This window comes from Macaca nemestrina, chromosome 5 (genome assembly GCF_043159975.1).
Source record: "Macaca nemestrina isolate mMacNem1 chromosome 5, mMacNem.hap1, whole genome shotgun sequence".
NCBI classification, from domain to species: Eukaryota; Metazoa; Chordata; class Mammalia; order Primates; family Cercopithecidae; genus Macaca; species Macaca nemestrina.
The window spans coordinates 112,315,235-112,339,859 of record NC_092129.1 but is presented as its reverse complement, the minus strand read 5'-3'; the positions used below and the strand labels follow the sequence as shown (position 1 = coordinate 112,339,859).

Here is a 24,625-nt window from a genome sequence, read left to right as displayed (position 1 = left end):
GGAAGAGAGAGAAAGGAAAAGAAAGAGAGAGAGAAAGGAGAGGAGAGAGTGAGTTTTTCTATTTGTCCTCTTCAAGAATGAACAGAACTTCTCAAGATGTTCGCTAGCCAATATTCCATCATGTCTTTTGGTCAAATTGCATCATATATTGTTTTCTAAGCCAGTCACTGGCAGGAGGAATATAATGGCCATGAGTGGCCTGAATTGTCTCATTTGAAATTGAAATGTAATTTCAATTTACAAAATAGTTGTATTCATGAAAAATTCAGTGTGTATTGAAAAATGCTTTGGGTTTATATAGAAATTGGAATTAGATTGTAAGCTCAGGCCATTATAAACAGACAATTCAGCTACATAAATGTCTGAAGGGACATTCAAGAATCATGAGGAACATGGGGCAATTTTTCATTGTCTGGGCCTATCCTGAGTATTGCAGACTGTCATCCACTAACTACCTATAGCACCTTCGAGTCATGGTGACAGTCTAAGACACCTTCACAAGTGTCCAGATAAACTCTAGAGGGAGTTACTGCTGCCAGCAAAACCACTGGCCTAAACTAATCCAAGTTTAGCTTTAGATGCAGGGGTGGGGCTTGGCCTTTTCTGTAGGACTTGGCCAATAATATCAGAATTGGATCACTGAGGAAGAAGCACATGTATTCAGATGTCCCACACATTTTCTCATCTGTATGTAAAAATAAATTGTATATATGTTTTAGAAATAATTTCCAATTTCCTCTTTAAATTTAGTCAGGAGGCACATGTATTCAGATGTCCCACACTAGAACAGGGGCTGCTGGATTTGGCAGGACTTTTAAAGCAGATTGGTGGAGTCAATACAGTATGAAAGAAGAGCAAATTGCTTTGGGATTAGACAGGCTGGGTTCTAGTTCTGGCTCCTCTACCTGCCAGCAATATGAATTTGTACTAGTTACAAAAATCTCTAAAATTTAATTTTCTTTTCTATAAAGTAGGAGCCTAACGGTAACCTCATGGGGTTGTAATGACCAAACAAAATAATGTATGTGAAGATCTTGGTTGCTATAAGGCACTGAATAAAGTATCGTGATGATTATGTTAAGTAACATAAATCAAGTCAATTTGCCATCATTCATTTGTGATAAGTTGCTGTTTGCTTTCTGTTGATAGCAAGTTGACATTTCTAGCTGAAGTTAAAAGCTTCACAGGTTTTATGAAGATTGCATTTAATTGCATAAAATGTGAAGAATTTTGACCTGAATAAAAATATGTACTCATTGTGTTCTTTCCAGCTGCAAGCCTTCCAACCATTTTTCATTTTTTTGAATCTTCCCTACTCTGTTATCAGAGGTGAAGAATTTGCTTTGGAAATAACTATATTCAATTATTTGAAAGATGCCACTGAGGTAATATATTCAAACTTTTGTTGATCATTTACACTACAGGAGAAAATGGAGGTAGCACGAAGGGATTGGGTTGTGTAGTATCTGGGCATTTGGGATTCTAAGCACTTTATACATTTCTGGGAGACTGAAAATAGACATGTCTTTTCAGTGATTTCTTCTGCTAATTAATGTCTAAGGATATCATTAGCATGTCTACATATTACCTCCTTGAATTTTCAGCATAGGTTTTCTACTTTTGCCATGGAAGTTCCTTATTGTCCCTGAAGCATGCCTTTCTCTTTCCTGCCTCCCTGCATTTTCCCCTGGTTTTCCCCACATCTGGAATGTGTGGCCACTTCTCACTGCCACTCTGTGCCCACTGCAGTTTTTTGTTTTTTTTTGAGACAGGGTCTTGCTCTGTCGCCCAGGTTGGAGTGCAGTGGCGTGATCTTGGATCACTGCAATTTTTGTATTTTTCATAGAGACAGAGTTTTGCCATGTTGGCCAGACAGGTCTTGAACTCCTGGCCTCAAGTGATCCGCCTGCGTTGGCCTCCCAAAGTGCTGGCATTACGGGCATGAGCCACAGAACCCGGCTGCCATTCTGTTATGTTTGTAGCCCCCATGTTTATATTTTCAAGGATTCACTATTGGATTCATGTACTTTGTATCTCCTTAGCTAGTCATTTCTCCAGGAGGCAGGAATTAGGTTCACTGTTTGTGTTGTGCCCACAGTATGTTAACCAAGTGACTGATTTTTCTTCCCCCAGAATAAATAGGGATATGTAATTAACTTTATTACATGCATGAAAATGCCATAATCTCTTTAGGCACTTTATACATAAACTTTTTAAATTAAAAATTTAATTTTTTAAGCTTTTTATTGGCATACTTGGCTTACAATGTGGGAAGTCAATTTTTTTTTTATTTTTTAATTTTACTTTTTAACCCGGTCATCATGGTACTGTTTAACAAGCAAAAGATCTAGAGTTAAAAGGCCTGGATTCAATGTTGAATCTACCACTTACCAACAAGTGACTTAATTGTAGTTTCCGCATCTATAAAATGGAAATGATAATTATTATACCCATAAAAGATACTCTGAGAAGCAGATGAAAAAATCAATGGGAAAATAATTAATAAAATGTAAGGCCTAGATAAATGCTATTATTGATGAGACTGGTAACTTTGGGATAATTTATAAAAGTTTACAACCAAGATATGCTTCAGGACTAATGTCTGAGTTGTACTTTCCCTGCAATAGTTTTTTACAGAGACTTTGATAAATTCAGTAACATTTCATGCTGTTTTCTTCATATTTTTCTAATGGGACCAGTATGTTCCAGGATGACATAGTTAAATCAAGCTGGTGGTAATATCAATATATGAAATAGCCTTTCTGTGCACATCCTTAGAGAGAATTTAATATTAGCGGGACGACTAGAAATAGGGCTAAAGAGTGCGCTTTCCCCACCTATCTTGAGGTTGAGGGGAAAGCATAGAAAGGAAAGGAAGTTTTTCCTGATACCCTTTGATACTCTCCTTGGTCAAATCTTTGTCTCGTCTTTTCTCTAGTCTTTAGCCTCACAGATTTGACAGTACTTAAATTGGTGATGAAAGAGTACTTTACTGAAGGGCATTTATTATACAAAACCTTTTATTTGTTTTTTCTTTCAGGTTAAGGTAATCATTGAGAAAAGTGACAAATTTGATATTCTAATGACTTCAAGTGAAATCAATGCCACAGGCCACCAGCAGACCATTCTGGTTCCCAGTGAGGATGGGGCAACTGTTCTTTTTCCCATCAGGCCAACACATCTGGGAGAAATTCCTATCACAGTCACAGCTCTTTCACCCACTGCTTCTGATGCTATCACCCAGATGATTTTAGTAAAGGTAAATATTTGATGTCTGAAAGCAATGAAATGGAAATACGTAATTAAAAAGAGCAGAAGATTTTTTTCTCTTGGTTAAATTTTTTGGCATATCTAGTAGGTCGTCTTCTTTACCCTTCTGGTAATGCCTAATCACTTTCTCGTCTGTATGTAAAAATAAATCATTGAGAAATAATTGCCAATTTCCTCTTTAAATTTAGTCAGGAATGTGACTATAAAGACTAACATCTCTTTTGCAGTCATTTACATCTACAGACTGTGTTACATTGGGATCCTATTAAAACACGGTCAAGTTGATTTGTGGATTTGGAATTTTGGAATGTTTCAGTGAAGGTAAAAGAGATTTTGTAGATTTTTTTCAGAGAAGACATTCTAGACAGAAAGATAATGAGCATAGTGGATGAACACTTGTATTCTGGGGTGAGGCAACCCTGTGTTTGAATCTCAGCTCTGCCAAGTATGATTTTGAACAAGGCATTTAATCTCCCTGTCTTTGGATAATAATAGGAACTACCTCAAAGGGTTTTTCTCCTTACATTTTCATCTTCTTCTCTGTCATTTCCTTTTTTTTTGTTATTATATTTGAAGTTCTAGGGTACATGTACACAACGTGCAGATTTGTTACGTATGTGTACATGTGCCATGTTGGTGTGCTGCACCCATTAACTCGTCATTTGCATTAGGTATATCTCCTAATGCTATCCCTCCCCCATCCCCCGACTTCACAACATGCCCCGGTGTGTGATGTTTCCCTTCCTGTGTCCAGGTGTTCTCATTGTTCAATTCCCACCTGTGAGTGAGAACATGTGGTGTTTGGTTTTCTGTCCTTGTGATAGTTTGCTGAGAATTATGGATTCCAGCTTCATCCATGTCCCTACAAAAGACATGAACTCATCCTTTTTCATGGCTGCATAGCAGTCCATGGTGTATATGTGCCACATTTTCTTAATCCAGTCTATCATCAATGGACATTTGGGTTGGTTCCAAGTCTTTGCTATTGTGAATAGTGCCACAATAAACATACATGTGCATGTGTCTTTATAGCAGCATGATTTATAATCCTTTGGGTATATACCCAGTAATGGGATGGCTGGGTCAAATGGTGTTTCTGGTTGTAGATCCTTGAGAAATCACCAAAGTGTCTTCCACAATGGTTGAACTAATTTACAGTCCCACTAACAGTGTAATAGTGTTCCTATTTCTTCACATCCTCCCTAGCACCTGTTGTTTCCTGACTTTTTAATGATGGCCATTCTAACTGGTGTGAGGTGGTATCTCATTGTGGTTTTGATTTGCATTTCTCTGATGACCAGTGATGATGAACATTTTTTCATGTGTCTGTTGGCTGCATAAATGTCTTCTTTTGAGAAGTGTCTGTTGTTTGCCCACTTTTTGATGGGGTTGTTTTTTGTTTTTTTTTTTTTTTTTTTTTTTTTTTTGTAAATTTGTTTGAGTTCTATGTAGATTCTGAATATTAGCCCTTTGTCTGATGAGTAGATTGCAAAAATTTTCTCCCATTCTGTAGGTTGCCTGTTTACTCTGATGGTAGTTTCTTTTGCTGTGCAGAAGTTCTTTAGTTTAATTAGATCCCATCTGTCAATTTTGGCTTTCATTGTCATTGCTTTTGGTGTTTTAGTCATGAAGTCCTTGCCCATGCCTATGTCCTGAATGGTATTGCCTGGGTTTTCTTCTAGGGTTTTTATGTTTTTAAGTCTAACATTTAAGTCTCTAATCCATCTTGAATTAATATTTGTATAAGGTGTAAGGAAGGGATCCAATTTCAGTTTTCTACATATGGCTAGCCAGTTTTCCCAGCACCATTTATTAAATAGGGAATCCTTTTCCCATTTCTTGTTTTTGTCAGGTTTTTCAAAGATCAGATGGTTGTAGGTGTGGTATTATTTCTGAGGGCTATGTTCTGTTCCATTGGTTTATATCTCTGTTTTGGTACCAGTACCATGCTGTTTTGGTTACTGTAGCCTTGTAGGGTAGTTTGAAGTCAGGAGGTGTGATGCCTCCAGCTTTGTTCTTTTGGCTTAGAATTGTCTTGGCAATGTGGGCTCTTTTTTGGTTCCATATGAACTTTAAAGTAGTTTTTTCCAATTCTGTGAAAAAAGTCATTGGTAGCTTGATGGGGATGGCATTGAATCTATAAATTACCTTGGGCAGTATGGCCATTTTCATGATATTTATTCTTCCTATCCATGAGCATGGAATGTTCTTCCGTTTGTTTGTGTCCTCTTTTATTTCACTGAGCAGTGGTTTGTAGTTCTCCTTGAAGAGGTCCTTCACATCCCTTGTAAGTTGGATTCCTAGGTATTTTATTCTCTTTGAAGCAATTGTGAATGGGAGTTCACTCATGATTTGGCTGTCTGTCTGTTATTGGTGTATAGGAATGCTTGTGACTTTTGCACATTGATTTTGTATCCTGAGACTTTGCTGAAGTTGCTTATCAGCTTAAGGAGATTTTGGGCTGAGACGATGGGGTTTTCTAAATATACAATCATGTCTTCTGCAAACAGGGACAATTTGACTTCCTGTTTTCCTAATTGAATACCTTTTATTTCTTTCTCTTGTCTGATTGCCCTTGACAGAACTTCCAACACTCTGTTGAATAGGAGTGGTGAGAGAGGCCATCCCTGTTTTATGCTGGTTTTCAAAGGGAATGCTTCCAGTTTTTGCCCATTCAGTATGATATTGGCTGTGGGTTTGTCGTAAATAGCTCTTAATATTTTGAGATATGTCCCATCAATACCGAATTTATTGAGAGTTTTTAGCATGAAGGGCTGTTGAATTTTGTCAAAGGCCTTTTCTGCATCTATTGAGATAATCATGTGGTTTTTGTTGTGGGTCCTGTTTATATGATGGATTACGTTTATTGATTTGCATATGCTGAACTAACCTTGCATCCCAGGAATGAAGCCCACTTGATCATGGTGGATAAGCTTTTTGATGTGCTGGATTCGGTTTGCCAGTCTTTTATTGAGGATTTTTGCATCGATGTTCATCAGGGATATTGGTCTAAAATTCTCTTTTTTTGTTGTGTCTTTGCCACGCTTTGGTATCAGGATGATGCTGGCCTCATAAAATGAGTTGAGGGAGGATTCCCTCTTTTTCTATTGTTTGGAATAGTTTCAGAAGGAATGGAACCAGCTCCTCCTTGTACCTATGGTAGAAATCAGCTGTGAATATGTCTGGTCCTGGACTTTTTTTGGTTGGCAGGCTATTAATTATTGCCTCAATTTCAGAACCTGTTATTGGTCTATTCAGGGATTCAACTTCTCCCTGGTTTAGTCTTGGGAGGGTGTAAGTGTCCAGGAATTTATCCATTTCTTCTAGATTTTCTAGTTTATTTGCATAGAGGTGTTTATAGTATTCTCTGATGGTAGTTTGTATTTCTGTGGGATCAGTGGTGATATCCCCTTTGTCATTTTTTATTGAGTCTATTTGATTCTTCTCTCTTTTCTTCTTTATTAGTCTTGCTAGTGGTCTATCAATTTTGTTGATCTTTTCAAAAAACCAGCTCCTGATTCATTGATTTTTTGAAGGGTTTTTTGTGTCTCTATCTCTTCAGTTCTGCTCTGATCTTAGTTATTTCTTGCCTTCTGCTAGCTTTTGAATGTGTTTGGTCTTGCTTCTCTAGTTCTTTTAATTGTAATGTTAGGGTGTCAATTTTAGATCTTTCCAGCTTTCTCTTGTGGGCATTTAGTGCTATAAATTTCCCTCTATACACTGCTTTAAATGTGTCCCAGAGATTCTGGTATGTTGTGTCTTTGTTCTCATTGGTTTCAAAGAACGTCTTTATTTCTGCCTTCATTTTGTTATGTACCCAGTAGTCATTCACGAGCAGGTTGTTCAGTTTCCATGTAGTTGAGCAGTTTTGAGTGAGTTTCTTAATCCTGAGTTCTAGTTTGATTGCACTGTGGTCTGAGAGACTGTTATAATTTCTGTTCTTTTACGTTTGCTGAGGAGTGCTTTACTTCCAACTATGTGGTCAGTTTTGGAATAAGTGCGATGTGGTGCTGAGAAGAATGTATATTGTGTTGATTTGAGGTGGAGAGTTCTGTTGATGTCTATTAGGTCTGCTTGGTGCAGAGCTGAGTTCAATTCCTGGATATCCTTGTTAACTTTCTGTCTCCTTGTTCTGTCTAATGTCAACAGTGGGGTGTTAAAGTCTCCCATTATTATTGTGTGGGAGTCTAAGTCTCTTTGTAAGTCTCTAAGGACTTGCTTTATGAATCTGGGTGCTCCTGTTTTGGGTGCATATTTATTTAGGATAGTTAGCTCTTCTTGTTGAATTGATCCCTTTACCATTATGTAATGGCCTTCTTTGTCTCTTTTGATCTTTGTTGATTTAAAATCTGTTTTATCAGAGACTAGGATTGTAACCCCTGCCTTTTTTTGTTTTCCATTTGCTTGGTAGATCTTCCTCCATCCCTTTATTTTGAGCCTATGTGTGTCTCTGCATGTGAGATGGGTCTCCTGAATACAGCACCCTGATGAGTCTTGACTCTTTATCCAATTTGCCAGTCTGTGTCTTTTAATTGGAGCATTTAGTCCATTTACATTTAAGGTTAATATTGTTATGTGTGAATTTGATCCTTTCATTATGATGTTAGCTGGTTATTTTGCTCATTCATTGATGCAGTTTCTTCCTAGCATCGATGGTCTTTACAATTTGGCATGTTTTTGCAGTGGCTGGTACCGATTGTTCCTTTCCATGTTTAGTGCTTCCTTCAGGAGCTCTTGTAGGGCAGGCCTGGTGGTGACAGAATCTCTCAGCATTTGCTTGTCTGTCAAGGATTTTATTTCTCCTTCACTTATGAAGCTTAATTTGGCTGGATATGAAATTCTGGGTTGAAACATCTTTTCTTTAAGGATGTTGAATATTGGCCCCCACTCTCTTCTGGCTTGTAGAGTTTCTGCTGAGAGATCACCTGTTAGTCTCATGGGCTTCCCTTTGTGGATAATCCAGCCTTTCTCTCTGGCTACGTAGTTATCATGCCTTGGTTTTCAGCTCCATCAGGTCATTTAAGGACGTCTCTACATTGGTTATTCTAGTTAACCATTCGTCTAATCTTTTTTCAAGGTTTTTAGTTTCTTTGCGATGGGTTCAAACTTCCTCCTTTTGCTTGGTGAAGTTTGATCGTCTGAAGCCTTCTTCTCTCAACTCGTCAAAGTCATTCTCCGTCCAGCTTTGTTCCATTGCTGGCGAGGAGCTGCTTTCCTTTGGAGGGGGAGAGGGGCTCTGATTTTTAGAATTTTCAGCTTTTCTGCTCTGTTTTTTCCCCATATTTGTGGTTTTGTCTACCTTTGGTCTTTGATGATGGAGATGTACAGATGGGGTTTTGGTGTGGGTGTCCTTTCTGTTTGTCAGTTTTCCTTCTAACAGTCAGGACCCTCAGCTGCAGGTCTGTTGGTGTTTGCTGGAGGTCGACTCCAGACCCTGTTTGCCTGGGTATCAGCAGCGGAGACTGCAGAAGAGTGAATATTGCTGAACAGCAAATGTTGCTGCCTTATCATTCCTCTGGAATCTTCGCGTCAGAGGGGTACCCGGCCGTGTGAGGTGTCAGTCTGCCCCTACTGGGGGATGCCTTCCAGTTAGGCTACTCAGGGGCCAGGGACCCACTTGAGGAGGCAGTCTGTCCATTCTCAGATCTCAAACTCCTTGCTGGGAGAACCACTACTCTCTTCAAAGCTGTTAGACAGGGACATTTAAGTCTGCAGAGGTTTCTGCTGCCTTTGGTTTTGCTGTTGATGTTCTTCTTAATGTTAAAGTCTCTGAAAAGTATTCAGGGCTCCTTCAGCGTTTAAGAAGTAGTCATCTCCATGTTTACACATTTTTGTTTCATTTTTTCTTTCCAAGCTTTCCATCCTCTTTTCAATAAAGGAACTGCATCTCGCTCTGTTGTCCAGGCTGCAGTGCAGTGGCGTGATCTTGGCTCACTGCAACCACCGCATCCTGGGTTCAAGCGATTCTCCTGCCTCAGCCTCCCAAGTAACTGGGATTACAGGTGCCTGCCACCAGGCCCAACTAATTTTTGTATTTTTAGTGTAGATGGGGTTTTACCATGTTGGCCAGGCTGGTCTCAAACTCCTGACCTTTAATCTACCCACCTCAGCCTCCCCCAAGTACTTCTTCTTTGTCATTTTCAAGGCCAGTCCATGAGATGCCTTATCTAATTTAACTAGAACTTACTAACAGATTTGAAGTAAGAATAACAAAATTTTAGGCACTGTGTCATCAGATTTAATTCAGTTCCATGGAAATGGTGCCTATTAAGTGTAAATCCTATTGAAAAACACATTTCAGTTAATGAAGTGTACTGTACTTAGTGAGAAAATGTAAAAGTAGGAAAAATTAATCAAAGTTATGGTAATTTATTATAATACAAACTAACAAGAAAACTCATTCTGTGAAATGAATATATTACTTGTTTAAATAAAATATCTAATTTAAAGAAAACAAAAGAAGAAATGATAGGTGTTTATCTAGCCATACACAAACCTTAGACATAACAGGTCAGATGTTTGTGTTCATATCTGTGTATAGTTCTCTGTAAATATGTGAGTAGAGACCATGTTGATTGTGTTCATTTTTTTCAACAGGCTGAAGGAATAGAAAAATCATATTCACAGTCCATCTTATTAGATTTGACTGACAATAGGCTACAGAGTACCCTGAAAACTTTGAGTTTTTCATTTCCTCCTAATACAGTGACTGGCAGTGAAAGAGTTCAGATCACTGCAATTGGTAAGAATAGAGTATATCACCATTGATTGATTTAATTGTATGCAATCATATATGTTGTTCCTGTAATTATAGATGTATTTTCTTATTGAGTCCTAATAAGAAGAGATGGCAAAAGTTTTAAATTGGGCCCAACAACTGATTATAATATGAAGGCTGGCAAATCATGTATCCTAAAATAGTTCTCAGTCATCAATGTGCATAAGAATCACCTGGGAGTCTGGTTTACTAGGGCTGGAGTGGGGCCTGGGAATCTGCATTTCAAACAAGCTCCTAGGTGTTGGTGATAGTTTTGGCTTGTAGACCACACTTTGAGTAGCAAGGCCTCACTATACTGTGACTGGAGGTAGGGGTCATTCCTAAGACCAGAGCTTCTGGCTTCTGCGGCTCTCCGCCACTGGTGAATATCAGAATCTTCTAAGGAGCTCTATAAATACAGAAATGTCTAAGCTCTACTCTCGACCTACTAAGTCAGAATCGCTTGGGCTATGACTTGGTCATGTATATCTTAAAAAGCTTTCACAAGTGATTCTGATAACCAAAGGTTGAGTACTACTGCCCAGAGCAGTTCTCTGTGCAGGATATGAGTAACCTTTACAGTAGAAAGTTAGTCACTGACTTCAGTCACCTCTCCTAGTTACTTTCCGTAACATAATAGTACTTTTCAAAAATTGGCAATTTATAATTGTATAAATTTATGGGATACAAAGTGGTATTATGATTTATGAATGCAATGTGGAATAACTAAATCAAGCTGGTTGACATACTCATCACCTCAAATACTTAACTGTTTCTTTTGGTGGGGGAGAACATTTGAAATTTGCTCTCTGAGCACTATTTATTTATTTATTTTATTTTTGAGATGGAGTCTCACTCTGTCACCCAGGCTGGAGTGCAGTGGCGCGATCTTGGCTCACTGCAAGCTCTGCCTCCCAGGTTCATGCCATTCTCCTGCCTCAGCCTCCTGAGTAGTTGGGACTATAGGCACCCACCACCACGACTGGCTAATTTTTTTTGTATTTTTTAGTAGAGATGGGGTTTTACCGTATTAGCCAGGATGGTCTTGATCTCCTGACCTCATGATGCACCGGCCTTGGCCTCCCAAAGTGCTGGGATTACAGGTATGAGCCACTGCGCCCGGACTTTATTTATTTATTTTGATGGAGTCTCTCTCTGTCTCCCAGGCTAGAGTACAGTGGCGGGATCTTGGCTCACTGCAACCTCTGCCTCTTGGGGTTCAAGCGAGTCTCCTGCCTCAGCCTCCTGAGTAGCTGGAATTACAGGCGTGTGCCACCACGCCCAGCTAGTTTTTGTATTTTTAGTAGAGATGGGCTTTCGCCATGTTGGCCAGGCTGGTCTCGAACCCCTCACCTCAGGTGATCCACCATCCTTGGTCTCCTAAAGTGCTGAGATTACAGGTGTGAGCCATGGCACTTGGCCTTTCTTAGCAGTTTGGAAATGTACAATACTCTTGTTATTAACTATATTTACCATGCTTAAAGTACTTTTTTTTTTTTTTTTGAGATGGAGTCTTTCTCTGTACCCCAGGCTGGAGTGCAGTGGTGTGATCTCAGTTCACTGCAACCACTGCCTCCTGGGTTCAAGCAATTCTTATACCTCAGCCTTCCACGAAGCTGGGACTACAGGTGTGTGCCACCATGCCCTGCTAATTTTTTGTATTTTCATTAGAGACGGGATTTTACCATGTTGTCCAGGCTGGTCTCAAACCCCTCACCTCAGGTGATCCACCTGCCTTGGCCTCCCAAAGTGCTGGGATTACAGGCATGAGCCATTGCGCCCGGCCTAAAAGTATTTTTTTAATTAAACACAGTGTCTATACAATTGGTGTTATTAGTCAGGGTTCTCCAGAGAAACAGAACCAATAGGAGATACTTATATATAAAAGGAGGTTTATTATGAGGAATTGGCTCATGCAATTATGTAGGCTGAGAGGTCCCATGATCTGCTTTTGCAAGCCGGAGACCCAGGAAAGCTGGTAGTATAATTCACTCCGAGTCCACAGGCCTGTGAACCAGGGGAACTGATGATGTAAATCCCAGTCCTTGGAGAAGATGAGATGAGATGTCTCAGCTCAAGTAGTGTGGCAGGAAAAAAAGGTGAATTCCTCCTTCCTCAAGCTTTTGTCTATTCAGGCTCTCAGTGGATTGGATGGTGCCCACACACACTGGGGAGGACAATCTGCTGGACCCAGTACACCAATTCAAATGCTAGTGTCATCTAGAAACACCCTCACAGACACTCAGAAACAATGCTTAATCTAGGCATCCCTCGGCCCACTGAAGTTGACACACAAAATTAACCCTCTCGAATGGTTTGTTTATATAGTTGTGCTTTACAAATAACTGAAGAAAACATTTTAATTAATGACGTCTAATAGTTTGTTAGGTCTTTTTTTTTTGTGATGGAGTCTCGCTCTGTCGCCCAGGCTGGAGTGCAGTGGCAAGATCTCCGCTCACTGAAAGCTCCGCCTCCCGGGTTCATACCATTCTCCTGCCTCAGCCTCCCGAGTAGCTGGGACTACAGGTGCCCGCCACCACACCCTGCTGATTTTTTGTATTTTCAGTAAAGATGGGGTTTCACTCTGTTAGCCAGGCTTATCTTGAACTCCTGACCTCAGGTCATCCACCCGCCTCGGCCTCCCAAAGTGCTGGGATTACAGGCGTGAGCCACCGTGCCTGGCCTGTTTGTGAGGTCTTTAAGGTGTTAGGACCTAAAACACGTTTTTACAGTTCTTTTATATTTTCACTGGCAGGCGTAATGCTTTTTTATTATAACCCAAACAACCAGTCCGTAGGTAGAGGACTTTCTTTGGAGGCATATATATATGTGTGTGTGTATATATATATATGTAGATATATACACATATATATACACACATATATATGTGTGTTTGTATCTATCTATCTATCTATCTATCTATCTATCTATCTATATATTTTTTTTTGGAAGAGAGGGTTTAGCTATGTGTGCCCCAGGCTGGACTTGAACTTCTGAGCTCATGCAGTCCTCCTGCATCAGCCCCTTGTGTAGCTGGGACTACAGGCATGCATCACTGTGCCTGGCCAATTCTTAAAAGGAATTAAATAAGCTCTCTATTTAGGGGAATAAATTCCTTTTAAGCATCTCACACAGTGTTGGGATGCTGGGAAATGCACTACACATACACACACACACATGCACACACGCACACATATACACAGAGGGAAGGAGCCTGGCTTTTTAAATATATACCATCACTCCTTACATAGGAACGATTCTATCTGTGGTCATGGAAATACCCTGAGGCTTAATTTTTATGCTTGATGTAAAGAATGGATTTTCAAGTTTTATATTTACATGTTGTTTTAGAGGCCTATTTTGTATCCCAGAATGTATGAATTTTAGCTTCCTTCTTTGAACTTTGATAGTCTATGTTCACTTTGAATATTAAACACATAGCCTGCAGTGGTAATAATATAACCTCTATTTTTTTCTTTGTATTCACATCTAAAATTTAAGCAATGCTGGCACAGCTCCGGCCTATTCATATGAAACAGGTTCTTTTCCCTTTTTTTTTCATAATTTTTAGGATCACATTTTCACTAGGTATTTGGACTTGGCATGGTATAAGTTTTCAAGTAAACGACATAGAAGGATACTGTTATCTATACAGCTTAACAATGGCAGGGCCAAAATTAGAACTCAGCCTTCATATTTCTGAATTTTTACTATTTTTCCCTGAGTTGTGATGTTGGGATGTGTGTAGAGGGTTTTTAAAGCATGTGTTTTGTTTAATTTTAGATTACTAACTTTGAAGAATATTCCTAATCCTTTTGATCCTGAGATTAATTGAAATAGTTGTATTTGTTGTTGCTAAATAGAACACATTGGAAAACACTACAATCCTCATTGTTTTTTAAAAAATTATTTCTGAAGTGCTTGTGATGTATTAGTAAGAAATAAGAATAAAATTTTGTTTGCGTGAATACTACTAATAAAACGTTTCTTTCCTGTATGAGTGATGGTGTCTTACTGATCAATTCTGTACATTTTTAAAATTTTTTTTAAAAATTATTTTTTGCCTAATTTATGCCATATGCTTAACTGAGCTAAAAATGTCATCTTTCATCACACGACCTACAAGTTCAGTACCAGAGCATTGTTATTTTTTTGACCAGTCTTCTAAAAGCTTGATGTAAAGTTTCAACTGTGTTCTAAGCAGTGGAATATTCATATTGCTTCAATGACAGAGGCCTTCTGTACTCAGTGGAAGTCTCTTTGCCACCAGCAGGTAGTTGTTACTGAGTATTTACTGAATGAATTGCATGTCTTGTGCTTCCAGGAGATGTTCTCGGTCCTTCCATCAATGGCTTAGCCTCATTGATTCGGATGCCTTATGGCTGTGGTGAACAGAACATGATACATTTTGCTCCAAATATTTACATTTTGGATTATCTGACTAAAAAGAAACAACTGACAGATAATTTGAAAGAAAAAGCGCTTTCATTTATGAGGCAAGGTAAGCATTTTAGAGACCTACATTTGTTCGTAGAAAAAAATTTGTTTTTTTTTTCAGGTAAGGTTCATTCTAGACCATATTGCAAAATAGGTGGATTTTGTCTTAGGTAAGTGATGGGCTACACGGTGTTGACATGTGCAGGAAGTGCAAACAGTGGAAAGCTGTTACTATTCTTCCTTTAGCTAACTGTTCACTCACTGCTACTAAGATGTTTGTTAGTAATGGCTTAAGAGTTAGTTTCTGGAGGGGACTTGTAGTATACTAAGGGATCTGAAATTTAAAACTCCTTAAAAATCTAGAGGAATACTCATTCATTCATTATTTACACATTTGTGGAGTGTTTCTTAGTGCTAGGATCAGTTCTTGTGCCAAAAAAACAGAGGGAGCCAGGGCCTGTCTTCTTAAGGAATTCGCTGCTCAGTGGAGAAGATGGTTTGTATGTAAACAGATGCAGTGCTGTGTGGTGGGGACCTTCTCGGTGCATTTAAAATGTCAAGCAGATGGGGATTAGGGGAGAAATGTTTGTATGAAGAGGACCTGCTGGACTCGAGGAAATGCCATGCTAGTGAAGACTGTATCCTGAATCCTTGAAAGGTGGCAACTGTTCACAGGCACCCAGATCCTTTGTTTTGGCAACTTGTTAATAATAGCAGTTGACATGAGATGAGTGTGTCCTGTGTGGCAGGCAGTGTTCTAAGCACTTTACATCTCATACCTCATTGAAGCCTCACCATTAGTATTAGCATGATCCTGTTTTTTTGCAGATGAGGAAGCTGAGGTGTGGAAAAGTTAGCTAACTTGTCCAGGGTCATATAATCAGATAGAGCTGGGATTTGGACTCTGAGCCTATGCTCTTGACATCCATACCTAGGAGGAAACAAAGAGATGTGAGACACATTTAATGATAATAGTAAAGTAAATTTGATTTTCTGAAATACTCCGAAAGCCAACCAAAAATTACAGTCTCAGTTTTTCATTTCCTTATTAGTGGACCTCTAGCACAAACTCTCCGGCTATTTATCTCTGCACAATTTGTATGATGTATCCTGTCCATCAAATTCATGAAGATTAGAAGGGCTCACACAAACTGATGAAAAATGAGGATTCACTATAATCTAAGAAAAATGTAGTTCCACACTTTCCAACTCCTATTTTTTTTTAGTTTTTGTTTTTTGTAACAAATGGATTAAATGAAAAGTAGAGGCAAGCTATTAATTGATTGCTGATTTTTCCACAGAAGAATTAGAAAACTCGGTAAAGACGCCATTTTAATACGAGCTTTTCTTCCAGTTTCCCTTATTGTGTAGAGATTTTTTTTATTCTAAACTAATTCTATGTAATGACAGTAATAGCAACTAAGTCTGTTTAAATGTTTTATGCATGTTTCATTTAATTCTCACAAAAACTCTAGGAGTAGGTGCACCATTATTATTTCCATTTTATAGATGAGGAAATTGAGGTACAGAGAGGTTAAATAATTTACCCGTGGTGGCCTGGCTCCACCGTCCACCTTGTTCCTCAGAACACTATGGGATAATTCTGATTTGCGGTGTTCTCGGGTTTTTAGAAGCAATGGGATATGATGGAAAGGACCAGGAATCGGGACAGGATGCTTGAGTATCACCACCGTGTAAGAAGTCTCACTGGAGGTTTTGATAAAATAGTAAGGGAGGAACATGGGATCCTGTAGGGAAGGAGGCACCAAAGGTTAGAATATGGAGTGTCAGATTAGACTGAAGTAAGCTATAAGGTGTTGGGTTTAAGTAGATGAGCTAGAGTCAGTGTCTGAAGATCTCCCTGGGATAGAATGGCACAGACAAAGGCTGAGTGGGAGTCAAGGGGTTGTGGGTCAGGAACAATGCAGTGTATGAGACCACAAATCAAGGGAGACCAGCGTTTAGAATCAGGGCTGAGTGTGGCCTGAGTTCTGATGTGGGGAAGGACATAGTGGTATATTTTCTCTTAGATTAGGGCCAGACCCTGCAGGCACTGTGACCAGCCCTGAAACGCAGCAGGTGGTTAGGTCCTCGGGGAAATTTGTAGAGCTCCAGCAGTTGGAATTTCCTGTATAGAGTTGCCCATGTAAAATTATCCTTGTTTATACACATTTGTGGATTGGTCATGTTTTAAATATATACATACAGGAATAACCTTTTTCAAACTTTATTATAATTAAATTTAAGTGGTATCAAGTGGTCTCTGTGGTATATTGTGTGCCATGCTAAAAACAAATGAGATCTTTACACATTGGCATAATGGCTGTAATTAAGGAGATAAGTAAAAATTATTTGGAATTATCATGATTGAACTTTGTAGCTTTTGAAAACAAGATTCCAATTTGTATTCAAGATTTAGTTTGTTTTGAAGTAGAAACTACATAGGGATTAAACTGGTGCTTTATAATTTGGTATATATTCTTTGGGATATTTTAATACAATAAGGTAAAATATTTTAGAAAATGCCACATAACTCCATATTTATATATGCTTTATGAGCTGTAACTTTGGCTAATCAAATATTAATGCTTTAAAAAGATAGAATAAATTTTACATAGCTTGAAACATGTAAGCAGTGAAAACTCATTCCTTAAAAATAATTTCAGTAGGTGTTTTAGATACTTTCGCTGTCAGCAGCCATCCTACAAAATGAATGGTCCAAATCCTCAGTATCTGTTGTTTTCCCAAAGCAGTGCTAGTCCCTCAGGTCAGTCCTGGCCAGGTAGGTGGCCAAACTGTAGTTTTTCAAAGTAACCCAGTGAGGGTCTCTACTAATTGCCTGAGATCCCTCCTCACATCTGTTGGTTGTTAGAAAGTGCAGTGGCCAGAGTGCAAAAAAAGCATCATTCTCTAAATGCCAAGTAGTCCTCCCAAGTGTTGAGGATGCTGAGCGCTACAGCTGTTAAGTAGGCGAGTCCCCCCTTGGGAGGAAGTAGATTGGGGCATAGCACTGGCTGTGGAGGCAGTCAGACCTAGGCTTGCATCCTGGCTCCCACCTTGGACCAGGTCCTTAGTCTCTCCAAGGCTTGGTTTTCTCACCTGCAAGACAGGGATAGTAAAAGAACCCACTTGGATAATAAAAGAACTCCTTGTTTTGAGGAGTCAGTGAGATATGTCAGCATTTTATTCAACACATAATAAGTGCACAACGAATATCAGCTATATTAGAATTGGTTGCCTCTAACTAGGGAGTTAGGGGTTAATGTCAGCGAATAAATGCTGTCCATTCTCCCTCTAAAAACTGATATGAAATTCTTCTACTTCTCTCCATCCCACTGCTTATTGTTCCATACAAGCATGATTGCTCGCTGGACTACTCCAATGGCTTGCTGAGTAGTCTGTCTTTTTCTGCGTTCCCTTCCCTTCTGTACATTCTCCATATAATATGAAAGGGATCTTTGAAAACGTCAGATCTTGTCACTTGCTTGCTTACGATCCTGCAGTGGGCTCCCAGCTTCAGCCTACAGGGTCCTGGGTGACCTGGCTTGGCCTCCCTCCTTAGCCTCATCTGGAGCTGGCTGTGTCTGGAACACTTTGAGCTCCGTGCTGCTTCAGGGACATGGCGCTTGCTCTTCCTTCTCCTGGCATGCTTTCCCCCTAGATCTTTCCATGGCTGCTCCTTTTCATCATTCAGTTGATGTTTGCCTCAGAGTGGCCTCCCCTGACCACTTAGTAACTCTAATTTGTACTACTCCATTTTATTTCTTCACTTAACATTATTTAAAATTCTCCTGTCCATCATCTGTCCCTGCATTTAGAGGGGGAGCTCTGTGACAGTGGGGACCATGTTTGACCTTCATTGTATAGCTATGTGGGCACTTCAATAAATCCAGAATGGGTGAATGACTTATTATTAATATTAACATTTTTGGACTTTAGGTCCATCATCCTAATGTGAATATTGGGTCCAGAAGATCTCTGAAGCGCCCCAGAATGTAGTGTGATGATCTCTGGGCACTAATGGTTCTACCTGGCCTTGGCATTCTCTTAGCAGCTAAGAAGTGTGACCAGTGATTTCCATGTGCTACTCTTTGAGCTGGTGAAGTGGCTGATGAAAGTCAGCACGGTGGAGCTTCCCAAAAATACATCATCTCACAAACTGAACTAAATTATATTTCAAAGTATTGGACAAAAGCTTCTCGGTATAATGCTTTTCATTATGAAATCAGTGTCTCATTTCAGAGTCTCTCTTTTTTCTTTTGCCATCACATTTGCCAAAGTCCTTTAAATATACCGTAGTTGTTTTTATTGTTTTAAGAAATTAAAGTAGCTTCGGTGTGAGTCATGATTATATTATTTAAATGTCATTTATGGAACAGCACATTGTTTTACTTAAATCATGCTTGGCCCAGGAGTTCTGTAACCTAAGCTATTATTTTGTTGGTCGAAACAACAGCTACATCATTGAATGAAGTGTCTTTGCTGTCAAAAAGCAAAACGGAACCATAACATGAAAACTGTTTTTGATAAGGACTGGAAATCCTGAACCTGTTAATTGAAGATTTAAACCATTTGTTTTCCTCAGATATTTAAATCATAGTGCTTGCAGTTCAACTTTTTAAAGTGAGACTCAAACCAAGTCTAATTGAAAACATTTTATTTCCTCCATTGAAATAAAAACAAGAGAAAGAAGGCTTCAGAATTCAGATGTTGCCATTGGTCACAAGTATGGCTGGTGGCCATAGCTTAAAAAATAGCTTAAAAAACCGTGATGTTCTCCCTTTCCATTTCATGTCATAGAAAGTAAGCAAGTTCATAATGATTTCTTTTAATACAGAGAATTTTATCAGCTTATTACCAGAGAAAATTCTTGAAATAGTCACAAGTAGCCAACTTTACTTCTTTTATTTACATGTAATTTTGACACTTAAGGTAAATCAAGTTAAACTATGTTTAGAATGTTACTTTTTCATTTGTTTGTGAACAGTGTTTTTATCTTTATTACAATAAAGTTTGAAATTTTACATTCATGGCTATTCCAAAGAAAATTTGTGACCCAGAACAGGATGTGTCTTATCTGACCGTTTATGAAGGGCTCATGGGTTTTTATCCTAATAGCCTCTGGACTTCTCCTGCATTTCAATATTCAGAAGTCTATGAAAGTTCTGAGCATATGATTACTTTTCAAACTCAAGAGCTGTTCCTAAAATGATTATCTTATAGGTGATACTCTTATTTCTTCATAAACTTTTGGAGAGAGCTGTTTTTGCCTTTCTCATCTCTTGTGATGTAAAGTCTCCAACGTAGATGACTGCTCTGGAAAGCTGAGTTGTTGTATTAACAACAAACATTATAGACAAGTCATCAATGTCCTGTTTTTGAGATGGAGTCTTGCTCTGTTGTCTAGTCTGGAGTGCAGTGGTATGATCTCGGCTCACTGCAACCCTCTGCCTCCCAGGTTCAAGTGATTCTCCTGCCTCAGCCTCCCAAGTAGCTGGGACTACAGGTGTGTGCCACCACACCTGACTATTTTTGTGTTTTTAGTAGAGATGGGGCTTCACCATATTAGCCAGGCTGGTTTCCAACTCCTGACCTCAGGTGATCCACCTGCCTTGGCCCCCCAAAGTGCTGGGATTACAGGCATGAGCCACTGTGCCTGGCCCTGTTTTATTTATGGAATGGAAATTAGGCTTGATACACTGGGACGATTTGGAGGACAGACAGCCGAGGGATCCACAATGATGCATGCTGGTTTAAGATGAGGAAGGAAACCTCACAGGAGACTCCCACAAGGAGACATATGAGTTCTCTCTAGGTTCCGAATTTCTCCCTTACTTTTTCATGGGAGCAGAGCTAGTAGTTTGGATTCTCAGTGTTATCTAAACCTGCTCAAGAAATTCACTGCAAAACAGTGATTGTCTGTGGCCTCTTCTCTGGGCTGGCTGCCTCTAGTGGAAGAATGGTGCTAGTTGTTGATATTAATGGGGAATGTTGGAGGTCAGCCACCTGAGGGGTAATTTCCATAAGCACTGATCTCATCTTCATGATCTCATCTCTGACCAGTTTCACAATATCTCATACTTGGAACTGCCGTTGTTGATGTGATCTGGGGGCGTGGAGGCACATGGTCCTCTCCTCGAGGTTGGTCTTTCTGTCACAAAAGTACCTCCTGTAGGGATTGAGGGCCTCAAACCTCTTTTCTTTTTTCTTCTTCCCTCTCCTCTCCTCCTCTCTTCTTTCCTTTTCCTCTTTTTTCTTAGATTGAGTTCATAAACTCTGGCTATCTGAAGAATTTAGTCCTTAATTGAAAATTGAGGGAGAATGCCCTGGACTCTCTTGCTGACTTTTTTGGTGAACATTAATTATTTTGCTTCTCTGTGATCCCTGGCTGCCTCTGAAAAATGAGATAGTATACTGCGTTTTTAAAGTTTATGTGAAAACTAAAATATGATAAAATGAACTAGAGTAGTGATAATGCCTATCATTTAATTTTTTCCCACTTTTGTTTATGTTTTGAACATGTAGAACATTAACATGCTTCCAAAAGACAAACTGATTGATTTTGAGAAGTATATTCAAAAGAGTATCTCTTCTTCCCCTTTTCTTTTTCCCTACTCCTCGTTGGTAACTGTATCAGGCAGTTCTTGCATTACTATAAAGAAATACCTGAGGCTGGGTAATTTATAAGAAAAGAGGTTTAATTGGCTCATGATTCTGCAGGCTGTGCAGGAAGCATAGTGCCGGCATTTCCTTCTAGGAAGGTCTCAGGAAGCTTACAATTGTGGCAGAAGGTGAAGTGGGAGCAGGCATATCACATGGTGAAAACAAAAACAGAGAGACAGTGTTGTGGGGAGGTGCCACAAACTTTTAAATGACCAGATCTTGCGATAACTCACTCACTCTCTCAAGGACAGCGCCAAGATCCAGTCACTTCCTACTGGGCCTTACCTCCAACATTGAGGATTATAATTGAACACGAGATTTTTTTTTTTTTTTTTTTTTTTTTAAAAGACAGGGCCTCTCCCTTTGTCCAGGCTGGAGCGCAGTGGCACAATCACGGTTCACTGCAGCTTTGACTTACTGGGCTCAGGTGATTCTTCCACTTCAGCCTCCCGAACAGGTAGGACTACAGGCACATACCACCGTGCTATTTTTTTTTTTTTTTTTCGTATTTTTGTAGAGACAGGCTTTTGTCATATTGCCCAGGCTGGTCTCAAACTCCTGGGTTCAAGTGTTCCACTCGCCTTGGCCTCCCAAAGTACTGAACCTTGGCAATAAGTGAACCTTGGCGCCTGGCTTCATTTCCCCTTTTTATTACACAGAAGGTAGTATATCTAGATGTACTATTTTATACTTTGCCTTTTTCACTTCACAGTGTATCCAAGAAATTACTCTGCATCAGTTGACCGAGATATTCCTCATTCTTTTTTTCACAGCTGCATAGTACGCCATCATGTGTATGTGCCATAGTTTATTCAATCAGTCTCCAGTTTTTGGGCACTAAGATTGTTTCAGTTATGTTACAATTACAAATAATGCTGTAATGAATAATCTTCTGCATATATATTTTTGTATTGTTGGAGGCGTGTCTTCAGGGTAGATTCCTAGAACTGGAATTACTGGGTCGGGGGGTAAGGTCATTCCCCTACATGGTAGTTATACCCTCCTGAATTCCCTCTAGCAGTGGTTTCCATACAGCTCACTGCTGGTTTCCATACAGCTCACCCAACAGAAGTAGTGATCAAAATTTTGAATCTTAATGCTAATCTGATGGGAGAGAAATGGTATTCAGTGTAGGTTTAATTTGAGTTTCTCCTATTATGAAGTTGAACATGTTTTCTATATTGAAATTTGTCTTTATATTTTTGTCTTTTGTGACTCATCTCTTTTGTCTTTTATTCACTTATTTTTATAGGACTTTTTATCCTTTACCCTACTTTTTAAAAAGTTCTTTATGGCCGGGCGCGGTGGCTCACGCCTGCAATCCCAGCACTTTGGGAGGCTGAGGCGGGTGGATCACAAGTTCAGGAGATCGAGACCACGGTGAAACCCCGTCTCTACTAAAAATACAAAAAATTAGCCGGGCGCGGTGGCGGGCGCCTGTAGTCCCAGCTACTCAGGGGGCTGAGGCAGGAGAATGGCGTGAACCCGGGAGACGGAGCTTGCAGTGAGCCGAGATCACGCCACTGCACTCCAGCCTGGGTGACAGAGTGAGACTCCGTCTCAAAAAAAAAAAAAAAGTTCTTTATATATGTATGTACATGTATGTAATAACATATAAACATACACAAAAATTGTATAATATTGATATTAGCTGTTTATCCATCTTATATGTTGCAAATATGGTCTTTTAATTTATTTGTTAAGCCTTGCTTATAGTCTTTTTTGCCTTGGAATAGTTTAAAAACTTAAAAAAAAATCAAATGCATCAATGTTTTTATTTTATTGCATCTGGTGCTTAGAGAGCCTTCCTCTACACCTATTAGAGAGTAATGCCTATTGTTTGTTGAGAGCTTTCCATGTAAACGGTGCTATACTGAGGACTTTTCTTCTTTTATCATGTTTAATAATTGGAAGAGCTCTGTGATTTACTAGGAGCCAGTGGCCTTGGAGCCAGTGAGACCTTGGCTGCTCAACTTCACTCCGTCAGTGGTGTGATCTTGCACATGGTGTCTGTATCCGCTGAGTTTCAGTCTCATTATCCGCAAAAAAGGGAATAATAATAGCGTCTATGTCAGAGGGTTCTTGTGAGAATTACCTGAGTTAATCCTGCAAAGGACTTTGAACAATTCCTGACATCTAATGAGTGCTGAATGAAAGTTGGCTAATTACTGTACCATAATAATTCAATTAGAAACATAAAGGGTATAATCTAATGCTCCCTTCTTCAAATTGAGCAAAGTTCTGTCATCACTTTAAATGTTTATATTTCTTTTACCATAAGTTTTAAATATCACCGTGAAACAGAGTATCTTGTTTTCTTTTTTTCTTTATGCATTTTGTTTTATTGTAACTTAAATCAGATACTTAAGTCTAGGGTTTCTTTTGGAAAGACTCAGGGAGAAATTTGGGACCTGAAGGTGAGAGCACATTAACCGTAATTTCAAACCATTAATGCTTATGTTTCGTTAGTCAAATAAGAATTGTGTTATAGTTCTGGATGCTTCTAAAATATGATGTTCATAAAGTCAAACTTGTTTATTACTGCAGTTCATTGGGGAATGATTTCAACATTTTACAAATGAGTATGGTTGCCCGGCTTTGCCATGGCTGTGCTGCAAAGCTCAGGCTGTGTGCCCTTCTCTGCTAATAGTGGAATCCTGTAATTTTTAGAAGGATTTTTGGCTATTAGAGAGTCGTTGATAATTCCTTGAGCTGGAAATGTTCCTGCTAATGCTTGCTTTTTTAGTGATAAGTTATTGCTGTCTTAACTTTATTTTTAGCAAGTTAGTTTATTGCGGGTTGTTTGGTGAATCCTTTAGTGTTTGGCCTATGTTTACTCACACTGGACTTTGAGATCTGTGTGCATTGCTTTGCAAATGTGAAACATCTGCTTTTTATTTGCAATCATTTATTTGTAACTATTTGCAAATATGACACATCTGCTTTTATTAATGCAGATATATAAGCCTTAAGCCCCTCCCTAATTTACTTCTGTAATGATGCTTCATTGCCACCACTGAATGTATATATATGGAAACATGGAATTGCTGGGTAGGCAGGCAAGTTGGTTTTTTGCTTTACCTCAGTTGGCGATGGCCCAAAAATTTAAGAGCCACTGTCTTAGATTATTTAGCATTTCCTCCTCTGTATTGCTGGTCTAAGAATAGAAAATGCTTTTATTTTCTACTTTGGCCTTAAACTTTAATTAATGATATCCTACATAGTATTTTTCTTGTGTAGCAAACAATTCTAGATTACTAAGCATTGAAACAATTATGGTGAACACTAGAGAGTTAAATAAAAGTCTACCTTTAATTTGCTTGCTTTTGAATGGCTAGAAGTATCATCTATGCCATGGTGATCTTTAAATTTACTTTAATTTGGGATACCACAGGTTTTTTTTTTTTTTTTGAGATGGAGTTTTGCTCGTTGCCTAGGCTGGAGTGCAATGATGCGATCTGGGCTCACTGCAACCTCTGCCTCCTGGGTTCAAGCGAT

At 39.1% G+C, this 24,625-nt stretch overlaps 1 protein-coding gene across 4 annotated transcripts in view; it reads left to right on the top strand.

The window, feature by feature from the left end:
* Nucleotides 1-24,625, top strand: part of LOC105479449 (CD109 molecule) — a 178,409-nt gene that overhangs the window by 129,599 nt on the left and 24,185 nt on the right. For all 4 annotated transcript variants that reach the window (XM_071096842.1, XM_071096841.1, XM_011737403.3 and 1 more), the window contains 4 exons: nucleotides 1,272-1,385; nucleotides 3,041-3,259; nucleotides 9,868-10,012; nucleotides 14,352-14,528. In XM_071096842.1, coding sequence (XP_070952943.1) covers nucleotides 1,272-1,385; nucleotides 3,041-3,259; nucleotides 9,868-10,012; nucleotides 14,352-14,528 — 655 coding nt within the window. The remainder of the gene's footprint in view (nucleotides 1-1,271; nucleotides 1,386-3,040; nucleotides 3,260-9,867; nucleotides 10,013-14,351; nucleotides 14,529-24,625) is intronic.